At 33.7% G+C, this 11,989-nt stretch overlaps 1 protein-coding gene across 5 annotated transcripts in view; it reads left to right on the top strand.

Moving 5' to 3' along the window:
* LOC126704591 (protein DMR6-LIKE OXYGENASE 1-like) overlaps positions 1-11,989 on the top strand; it is a 69,102-nt gene that overhangs the window by 21,979 nt on the left and 35,134 nt on the right. Inside the window, exons 1-3 of one of the 5 annotated variants that reach the window (XM_050403605.1) lie at positions 5,007-5,646; positions 5,872-6,199; positions 7,554-8,101. The exons of 1 other annotated variant lie outside the window; for it this stretch is intronic. In XM_050403605.1, coding sequence (XP_050259562.1) covers positions 5,177-5,646; positions 5,872-6,199; positions 7,554-7,814 — 1,059 coding nt within the window. In that variant the 5' untranslated portion in view covers positions 5,007-5,176 and the 3' untranslated portion in view covers positions 7,815-8,101. Of the gene's footprint in view, positions 1-4,935; positions 5,647-5,871; positions 6,200-7,553; positions 8,102-11,989 lie in introns of those variants that run through there. 3 more of the 5 variants (XM_050403607.1, XM_050403612.1, XM_050403606.1) reach the window with 3 other exon arrangements.

Genomic DNA, 11,989 nt, shown 5'->3' with positions numbered 1-11,989 from the left:
TATGTCACTCACATTCGTGTTTCACTCTTAAATTGGCTTTTTTCTGATATTAGTCTCACACTCTCTTGCTTTTTTCCACTCGTAGCTTCCCCTTTTCAGTTCTTTATTAAACTAATAAACTTGATCAAGAAATTCAACTTGTAGTATTTAAACTAATACTGACGACAAGAAAATAATATAGAAACAATAAATCAAAGGAAGAGGACAAAAGAAGACAATATTTTGGTTTGAGAGAATTGAAACTACAAACAATATATATATATATATATATATTTTTTTTTTTCTGAAATCTCTATTTTTTTCACTTTTTTTTTTTTTTTTTTTGGGTGAACTTGGTGCACGATTTTAACCTGGTGCAAGTCACAAAATAAGCACAAGGAATAAAGAATACAAATGGAACAAGATAGGATGATAAGAAGAAACAAAAGATAAAGAGATAGTAAAACTGATTTTATAATTTGCGCTTTGATACCAAATGATGCGAACCTTAATTGACACACTTTGAGACCCAACAAATAATATTGGAATATTTGCCCAAGAAAGCTAAAATTCAGATTTTGATAGAAATCCTAACCCAATGTTTATAATTGAAATGCAAACCAAAGGTATAGGTAACAGACCTTGACCCAATGATTATAACTGAATCACGAACCAAAGGTATAAAATTTGAACGCCACAAGGAAGAATCTCTGATAAGTTCTTAGTTTTGAAAGAACCAAAAGAAGAAGCAAAACCTCATGTTTTTCTGATTTTTATTTAATAATTCCTCCATTACAATGAGTGCATGCTATTTATAAGACATGACTGAAAATAGTAATATATAAAAAACGTACTAATTAATAAAAGCCTAAATTAAAGTTGATTTGGTCTGAAATTAGCAGCTCCAAAATAGAAAAATAGCTAAAAAAAGGTTCTAAATAATAGAAGCCTAAAATTAAGGTGGATTTGGTTTGAAACTAGCAACTCCAGAATAGGAAAATATCTATTAATTTGTAATGAGTTGGAAAGTCAATCAACCATTAATCCATACCATAAATCAAGCCTAATTAAGCTAGATCAGCTCTCGATAGCTTGGATTAAATTTATTACACCCTCATCTTCGTTTGGGCCAAGCTTGGAATGTCCTGTGTTAGAATCGGCCCAAATCTCTTGAATCAGCGCATTAAGTGCTTCTTTGATCTTCTTGGATCTTGCTCTAGTAATAGGCCCAACTGGATGCAATGGATCCTTTAATGCTTGTTAATTCCCATCACCGCCATTGGACACATATTACTTGGACATGAACCACTGCTAGATGTGTAATGTTTGGGCATAAACCACAGCTGAATATGTATTATTTGGACATAGACCATTGTTGGACATACCTTATTATATTGGACATAAGCTATGCCATAGCTGGATATGGACTATTGGACTCATTCCATTATTGGACATAAGACACTTAATTAACTATTTTCTAATATTGGACATCAATTAATATACATAATAATAATGTCCAACTCACCATTTAATCAAATCTATTATGCTAAACAAATTATTTATTTATTTCAACCATTATCATGATTCTAAAACTTTGGGATTTATCTATTTTGTAGGCTTAAAAATGCACCGGAAGCCATTGGTCTATGCGGCCCAATGTCGAGTTCTGAATTAAACTCCTTAAAATAAATCCAGGTCTAGCAGAGTCACACCTCCAGTGGAAGACATATGGCTACACGCAAAAAAGCCCCTGACACCATTTAAGTAAGTGTGAAATTTTTTTTGTATATAAATTTATTGAATAAAAAAAATTATGTGTTTTGGATAAAATATGGGTCATTTTAATAGATAATGTTTTACAAGCCAATATAGCGGGTATTATTATTATTATTTTTTTGGTGAAGCAACCTTAATTAAAATGTTAATGCAAATAAATATAAAATAATAAATTTATATTATTTAATAAACGGGGCTTATTTTATTTGGGAAAAATATTTCACATGCTTCTTGTATTTTTTTATTGAATGTGAATTTCAAAAACCTAACCATTAGATTGCATGTTGTGGACACAATAGAGGGGTGTTGGAGTCACCACCTACTTTTTCCAATGGTCTAGAAACCATATATATAGCGTCCTTTCGAGAAAGAACCTTTTGATCTTACTACCAGAGATATGGTTCAAAGTTTAGGTATGTTCTTGGAAAGGTGTTAGGCACCTGAGAATGCCCAACCCTAAGGTTGGCCTCCCCTCATTATGTCTTACATCTTAACCTCATTAAAAACATGTTCAACACTTGTATCTATACTCACACACACACACACACACACACACACACACATTAGCATACATCTATGCATACAACATGACATCATTATCCAAAAACACATACATATCTACCCTCAAACAAAAGAGAGCCAAACCCATACATACATGAAAAGCACTAGCATGTGAAATCCTATAATATCATTCATCTAAAACGAGGCAGCAACTTAATCATGGCATCTTGGTATCATGGCAATCATAAGATCATATGAACATCCATACTCAAAATGAAACTTCATACAAAGATATTCATCACAAAAGATGCATGTTTATATCGATACATGACTTACCTTGACTTACCTTGTAGTAACTCAACACCTATGGCATTAATGCATGGACATGTGAATGAATGGCATGGCATTAAAACTAAGAAACAAAAGGATAAACTCTAATCTAAACATGTTAAAGACAAACAAGCGTATGACCAAAGTAAACAGAAGCTTAAGAAACATAAAACATGTGAAAAGAAACCCAAAACATAAACATATTATATAAAGCAAAGAATGAAATAGAAGAATTAGGATTTCTGGGCAATGGCCTGTGTACGTAGACAGAGGCCTATGTATGCAGGCCAAATCCATGCACACAGAATTTGATCTGTGTATGCATGCTCATGGCACACGTACACAAGGTTGTTCAAAACCCTAACTCAGAAACGAACTAAATAGAAAGCAGAGCATGAACTAAGACCCTAATTCTAACAACCAAACATGTTCACAAACATAAAGACATCATAAAACTAAATTACACAAACATAGCATAAACGAAGCAAATGACCAAGATTAAAAAAGTAAAAGAAAGGCTAAAAAAGAGAAAGAAAGGTTGAAGCTTGATACCTTAAAAGGAGTTCCCAAGCTTTGATTTTGCCCATCTCTCTCAGTCAAATCTATGACAATTCAATAAAACAGTGATTAGAAACTTTAAAGTCAAAGGATTGAGACCAGAAAAGGTCCTAATAAGATAAAAATGACTTAAGGGTGTTTTGTGAAAAACTCTCTTTTGATTCACTACTTTCTAGTCAATCTTAAGTTTTTCCCGTAGGCATTTTGTGTGTTTTGAAAATGTACCGTGTAAGGCTTTATATAGTGGAAAAAATGGGGTTTGGAATGGCTCCTAGACGATGTGAGATTCATTTCAAACTTTAGCATTATTGTAGATTTTTTTTTTTTTTCCTTGAAACCCTAGTTGCGTACGCAGGAATGTGCCTGTGTACGCATGCTTTGGCTCATGTACGCAGGTTGCTGCCCACATTTGTGGACCAATGACCACTTTGATATTTTATTTCCAAAAATAGATTTTTGCTCATTTAAAAGGTTATATTTTCCATTTTAATACTCTTTAAGTCAATTTAATATCTGATTGAGCTTTAAATTGGCCTTGAGCCTAGAGTTTGAGCATCATTGGGGAAAGGGGGCCCCAGTCATAAATGGTACAAAATGTGGTGTCTACACATGTATTTATTATATTCTCCATGCAAAATTTCAAGAAAATAATAAATCAATAAATATGTTATTAATCAAATATTGAAATATTAAATTTCTGTGGTCTTAAATTATATATATAAAAATTAAGTTTATTAATTGAATGGAAATAATATTCAATTTAAACAAAATTTGGCATGTGTATTAAAAACATAAAAATATATAATTTTTTTTTTTTTTTTTTTTTTTTTTTGAGAATCCAGATCAAAGACCTGGGAATTTTATTCCAAAAACCAGAAACTTAATGAACATCATACAAAAGCAACGGGGCAATATCAGCTGGCAAATCATCTAACCAAACCTGAACCCCCCTAACTGACTTTGCTTTCTTAGCAAGCGCATCTGCCACAGCATTACACTTACGATTAACAGAAGCAAATTCTACAAACTGGAACACATCAGAGTGCATCCGAATATCGCCTAAGATGTTGCCGAAACTAGCCATACAATCCGCACCATGAAGGAGAGAATTAATGATAACTGTAGAATCCCCTTCAACCACAACACGATTGAGACCAAGCTCTAAAGCAAACTGAACAGCCTTCAAACAAGCTAAGGCTTCCAAATCTGCCACTGAATGGGCCAAAGGAATGGACGCAGACAGAGCACCCACAGCCTCCCCTCTGTTATTACGAACAATGACACCTAAACCCGCCAAACGAGAAGCACGAAACACCGCAGCATCGAAGTTTACCTTGAAGCAATGAGGTTCAGGAGGACGCCATTGCTGCATAGGAAAAGGACGAAGAGGAGCGGGTTCCTCTGTTTGTGCTTGAAGAAACTCTTGCAGGTAGCTTCCTGCTCTACTGCAAATGTTCTGGACAGGAAGAATAAAAATATATAATTCAACGATTAAATTTTCAAAATTCACATCTAATAAAAAAATATATAAAAAGAATTTGAAAGTTTCTTTCTACCTTTATTTGGGCCTTAAGACATTGCGGAGCCACCTCGGACAACAACAACAACAATAATGGAGAAGTTCCGTAACCGATGATTTTTGCCATTAGGAAAATATCCATAAATTGAACTTTGATCAAAAAACAACTCACCCATGCAATATGCAAGCACAAACGTCACACCCTTAGAAAAATTAGCAACCATATATACAAAATCTAACTTAGTTTTAATCTCCTCGTACCTATCGGAAACCAAAAACCCGTCCAAGTTCAAAGTACATAAATAAAACTCAAATCTCACACGTATAAAAGTACCATACAAAATCTTATCTTAGTTATAATCTTCTCGGACCAATCAGAAACCGAAAACCCGTCCAAGTTCAATCTACATAAATAAAACTAAAATCTCACACATATAAAAGTTAAAAACCTACCATTCCTTCATCACCACCCCAATTCTTACAAAACAGTAAAAAAATCATCCACCAATTACCATGGGGGAGGTTGATCCAGCTTTCATCCAAGAACCTGAACACAGGCCAAAAATCTCCTACATCGAAGGCAAAGGTGTCCCACTAATCGATCTTTCTCCAATACTCTCCTCCAACAATGTTTCTGCCATTGAATTTCAAGGCCTTGTTAAAGAGGTAGGCGATGCATGCAAGGATTGGGGGTTCTTCCAGGTGATCAATCATGGGGTGCCTTTGGAGAAGCGAGAGAAGATTGATGGTGCCTCGAGAAAATTCTTTGCTCAGAGTTTGGAGGAGAAGAGGAAGGTGAGGAGGAATGAGAAGAAGGTGACTGGTTACTATGACACAGAACATACCAAGAATGTTAGGGACTGGAAAGAAGTGTTTGATTTTGCTGTAGAGGAACCCACTATAGTCCCTGCCTCGAATGAGCCTGATGACAAGGAAGTCATTGAATGGAAAAATCAGTGGCCTGAGTACCCTCCAGAATTAAGGTAAGTTTTTTTAACAATAATTAATATATGGAAATCATTATTATAGGACTATTGTGTCCTAATTCCTATAAGAGATGAACGTGTCTTCGTAACTGTTATTTGGGAGGATCCTATGTAATTGATTTAGAATTGAGATTAATCTATCAAGAATTATGATCTAGTTTGAAGCCCAATTCAAGGGATTCTATCTATGTGATCTGATGGACTGCTTTGATAACTGACCAGGGAGACATGCCAAGACTATGGTCAAGAGATGGTAAAACTAGCTTACAAGTTACTGGAACTTATTGCACTGTCCCTAGACTTGCCAGCAGATAGGTTCCGTGGCTTCTTCAAAGATCAGACCAGTTTCATCCGTCTAAATCACTATCCACCTTGCCCAACCCCTGAGTTAGCGCTCGGTGTCGGTCGGCACAAGGATGCTGGTGCCTTAACCATCCTTGCTCAAGATGATGTTGGGGGATTGGAAGTGAAGCAGAAAACAGATGGAGAGTGGGTTCGGGTCAAACCCACCCCAGACGCTTATATCATCAATGTTGGTGACATTATTCAGGTAACATTTCCATATATTTAACTTTTCTAAGTACAAATCATTAATCATTCAAATTAGTACTCGTCCAAAGGATATCTATTTAATCTAATTCTGTTTTAATAAGAGTTTCAGCATGATACTAAACATGCGTATTTTTCTTTTTTTTACAGTAAAATGATAGAACATGCGTACCTTTCAAAAGAATGTATCCTGTTGGGATTAATTTTTCTAGAATGCATCAAAATTCATACTCTCCTACGAGTTGTATTACCAAATGCTACCTATGTCTGACATTATCATGACAAGAAATGTGTGTGAAATCTGACAGAAGTAAGAGGCTAATTAAAAGCATCCAAGTCCAAAAATAAAAAATAAAATGCATTTTGTATTACCAAAAAATACTTTATCTATTTTAAGTACATAACCACTCTATGTCCAATGCACTATATATTCTCTTACTTGTTACCACTCTCTCTCTCTCTCTCTATATATATATATATATATTATTGTGAAAAGAGAGATCGATTCAAAAAACCTATTGAGAGAGAGAATATGTTTTGTGATAGGGACGGAACTAGGATTTGTACCACGGAGGGGGGGGGGGGGGAGGCAAAGCTCAAAACCAATTTTTTTTTTTTTTTTTTTATGAAAATAAAAAACTAACATCTATTTCATATTCAACAAAATACTACATACAAAATAAGAAAATACTACATGCAAAATAAGTATTTCTTAAACATTTCATATTATAAAACACATCAACAAAGTAAAACATACAAAATAAGTGTTTCTAATTTTGTTATTTTGTTTTTACAATTAAAATGGCATGAATTTTATTTATTTATTTCTTTTCTTATAGGTCAATATCTAAATATTTTAGAGAAGGAGAGACAAATATATATATATATATATATTTAAGGACAAATCTTAATTTTTTTTGTATACCAGTTTTTTTTTTTTAATTTAATTGGGGGGGGGGGGGGTGGGTATTAGCTTATTTACATATATTAGTTTTTTTTTTTGGTTTTTTTTTTGGGGGGGGGGGTCGCATGGCCCCCTTCTGCCCTAGCGTGGGTCCGTCCCTGTTTTGAGAGATTGAAATAATTGAGGGTAGGAAATTTATTTTTTAGATATTATAGTAGTAAAATGTAAAAATTTCGATAGTGTTGCATTTCCAAGTGTGGGGGTGGATTTTATGCATTTGGTGTTCGTATATTACTTTTTCTTTGTGCACTCCATACATGTATGTATCCGAAAAATAATGATAAAATTACTAGCCAAATTATAATTAATAATCTATCCCTGTATTAGAGCTTAAATGTTTTTAGAGGCTTTTGTAATTGACCAGTTTAACTCAAGCAATCAAATTGTTCAGGTTTGGAGCAATGACACATATGAGAGTGTGGAGCACAGGGTGATAGTGAATTCAGAGAGAGAAAGGTTCTCATATCCATTCTTCTTACTACCTCCACTCTCCACCATGGTTGAGCCTTTGGAGGAGCTGACGAATGAGAAAAACCCTGCTAAATTTAAGGCATACAACTGGGGAGAGTTTATAAATAACAGAAGTCGAAGTAATTTCCAAAAACAAAAAGTTGAAAACCTGCAAATTAGTGATTTCAAGATATCAGAGTAGGCTGGATTGGAGGTAGTATGATTAATCGGCAAGCAATAACATTTTAGCTCCTACTTTATGTTGTTCAGAGTTGGGACTTCGAAAGCATGATTTAGTCATCTCAGAGATAAGAAATATTGTGAAGAAATATGCTTCAATAAATTTTCCTCATACTATATTACAAAAACTGTTTATTTTATACTTTATGAGAGAATAATATATGAAGTACAATGGCTACAAATTGAAGTTATTGATGCAAGTGTATCAACCTGTAATTTCAATAAAGTTGATGTTTTAATTTTCCTGAATATATGAAAATTAGGCCACCTACCATTCCCTTGTCCCAAATTACAGAAAAGTAGGAGTTTTATGCACTTGGTACAATGTTTGTTTTAGGGCATTTTAGCAAAGGATTAACTCTAATTAAAATTAAACCAAATCAACAAGAGGGAGAGAGAGGACATGCGATGTGGAATTAAGAAATAAATCACCAAAACACATCAATCTCAAGAATAGTTGTCAAAATCATAAAAAAATTACTCATCAACCCATAATAGAATTTTCAAAAACATAAAAACTCACCAACTTAAACCAGAGTTTCAAGAAATTAAAAAAAAAAAAAGGTCTAGCAAAAGAACAAAGGTGTTAGAATTATAATGGTTAAATGATTAAATTCACTATTTCCTAATAATTTAAACTTTTGGAACAATGAGTAATCTATCATGGTATGTTAAAATTATGATTAAATAATTAAATGCACTATTTCTTAATAGTTAAGCTTAACTTATTTGGACAATTGATAATTTATCATATATAAATATATATATATATATATACACAAGAGAGAGAAATTAATCTCATTTCTTTTTTAGACAGAACATGGATTAAATGAGAGAGAGATGCAAAGAGGGAGTAATAGAAAAGATGGGGAAAAGAGTCAAACAGGGAGAGAGAGAGAGAGTAACGGTGAGAAGTGGAGAATAATATTGGAGAGAAGAAGCACCAAAAAAGGGATGAGAATGGTTGAAGGAAGAGTAATGGTAAGATTTGGATAATAAGGAGAAGATGAGTAAAAAAAACAAATGGCAGAGAAGAGTTGGAAAAAAGTGATTTACATGGCACAAGAAGAGATTAGCAAACTTAATTGCTAATTCTTGATTATTATATGAGAGTAATTCTTAGGTACTCTCAGAGTATGGAGAATGATGCTTCTTCCTCTCACATTCATGGTGATGTCAACTCAATAAATTCATGGTACTATAAATGTGAGAGAATGGAACACCATTTCTCCATGATTCGAGAGTACTTAAGAATTTTCCATTATATGATAATGCAAAGAATCTCGATAAATACACGTCCAAACAAGCTTTGGAAGACCTGCAAAATATGAACACCCGAAGTTCAAAGTAACACAAAGTGTGGTGTGGCCAAAAATTCTACAATGATTAAGTTAGCACTCAAAATTCCTTAAATTAGAGTATAGGAGTGGCATGCCAAGAAAGAAGTCATATTTAAACATCTTTCAATTTGATTCTTTAGTCTGATGCTCTGATGATACTATATATAGGCCAAAAAAATCAATATGGTTATCAATGTCAAATTAAAAATGTTCTTAAAAAAAATTAGCTTACGTCGAATGTTGGTTTAGTCCTTAACGTATTAAATGTGTTAATTTAACTTTTAACCTTTTGGTATTGTATCAAGTGACAGATGAAAAATGTCAATGTGGCTAAGAGTAATATTTAAATATTAATATTAATACCACCTAATTAAGATGCCATATAGACTGGTCACGTGACAATTTTGTGAAAATCTCTCTTCGCGGTGAGAACCCTCCGTGTGAATGGGAGCCTTCATATTTCAGTTCCTAAATTACTTTAGGTTGTGGTGGATGAATGATATCATTAACTTTATGGGATTGTGAGGCAAATCCACTCCTATGCGTTTGGTCCTTAGGCAAAGGATTATTTGTGGTCATTTCAAATTTTCAACTTCCGAATTAAGCCAGGATTCACATTATTACTGACTTGTTTCTATGCAGATGATGATGTTGCTTAGTCCCCTATATTATTTTCTCTCTCATTGTTTGGATCCACCAATTCTGGGGTTTTATTTCAGACGTGTTTTGAGCTGGGCTTTTGGGATTTGGTATTTTGTATTGTAGCCGAAAGCATCAAATTATAACCTTAAACTGAAGATTGACGACCTCCATCTCAGTCTCTTTCTGGGACATGATGATTAATTGTGTTTACCGATTTTTTCTTTTTTAAATAAGTTTTATGGGGCCATGCTGATTTTTGGATTTAATTTTGTTATGAATATCTTGAAGGAAGGTATTCATTGCGGTTTTGAATTGACTGAAGCAGCTTTGTAATTTGTTTTTGAATATTTGAGAGGCACACATTTGATTTGCTGCATTTGAAATGAACCAACTGCAGTGACTTTTTTTAAAAATAAAAAATAAATTAAATCTACTATCTACATGGCATCTTGGCATTAATATTAATATATTAATATCATCGTTAGTTAGGTTTACGTTTTTCATCCGGTAGCGGAGCCATGTTGAGACCGCCGGGGGGGGGGGGGGGGGGGGGGTGGGGTTGGCCCCCTCTAAATTTTTTAAAATTTCACTTACTGCCTTAATAGATTGAAAAATTATATATAAGTTGTTTGTAAATTAATTTATTGGCCCCCCAGAATTTGAGAAAAAAAAATTATGGGTTCAGTACCCAGTTAAAATTCATTTGTCTCTCACATATCTTAAGATTCATTAAGAAAAACCTTTTTTTTTTTTTTTAAATCCAGTCCATTTCTTGGCCCATTAGCTCCTCCAAATACCAAGAATAAAAATCTTTGACATAAATAGGTTATTTACTTAAAATAAATATGAATAAAACAAAAAATTCCTTATTGCTGCTGCCGCCACAGTCTTAGCATTGCAACGAACTCAACAATTTTCTTTGGTTCTTGTCGTTTACTACACTTCGGCCTTTGTTCAGGTTAATCAATGACCAGGGACCTCCAGATTAGTGGCCAGTAAACCAATGGTAATGTGTGAAAGGCTAAGAATGTATTGGCTCCTTATGATATATTAATTGATTAATTAGCCAAATTTATCAATTAATCAAACTAACATGCAATGTATGTAGTAGTACAAACAAATCACCAATTAAACTAAGTATGCAATGAAAATTAAATTGATACGGTGATTTGTTTATGAATGGGGAAAACCTACATAGCAAAAACCCTAGTAGGTAATTTTAAGGTCACCACTCCCGAGAATCCACTATTATCAAAACAAGCGGTTACAAGTAAAGGAATTCTAATACCTTATACCAACTTACAGTTGAATCCTTACCGCAATACCCAATTGGACTTGTTCTATAATAACAATCTCTCATTTTCAATGCACAACTCCCAGTATGTGATTAACCAATTGATGCGCGGATTCCAATACGCAACTTGATTACCAACTTGAAAAGGATGTTGACTTTAAATTTCTTTTGTTCATCACACGTTGAAGATCATGAAGTTGCTTGGTCACAAAACCCTATGGTGTACAAACACTATAGCTTCTTCAATAGAAAGATGAACTAGGGCATATGTCTCCGGTTTACAATATGCTTGTGAAATTTTTTTGCATTGAGTTGCATCACCTATGACGGTCCTTAAATTGATCCTTATATATGTTTAGGGTTGTGAGAAAAGAAAGTCTAAACACATACTCACGGATTTGATGAAAATCAATTTGAAAAACTGAACTTCAAAAATCTCGATAAATACCTTATCTGTCGAGCAGCTATCAAGCCTCAAGCTGAAACAGCTCTTTTAAATCTCGATAGATACTAGCTGTTGAGCTAGCTATCGAGATTTAATGAACATCACTTCTTCACTTGATTCATGGACAAACTTGCATGACTTTAACACTTGAACTTGAAACCTTGAACTTGAAGCATTAAACACATCCTAGATCTACCCAATTACAAGTAAAGTGCATTTTGTCAAAGGATTAGCCAATTACATAAAATGTTGACATATGTTTCTAACATGAATCACATATGTCCGAACAATCTCTCTCTTTGGCAATCCGTGACAAAACCATAACAATCAAATGAACACATGAAAGAAGTCATAAATCATTCAACTCATACTCTCTTGTTGAATACAATAAAATCTATCCTAACACAAACTCTTGA

This window comes from Quercus robur, chromosome 11 (assembly GCF_932294415.1).
Source record: "Quercus robur chromosome 11, dhQueRobu3.1, whole genome shotgun sequence".
NCBI lineage: Eukaryota > Viridiplantae > Streptophyta > Magnoliopsida > Fagales > Fagaceae > Quercus > Quercus robur.
The sequence above is the reverse complement of the archived record's forward strand: the minus strand, read 5'-3'. Positions and strand labels throughout refer to the sequence as shown.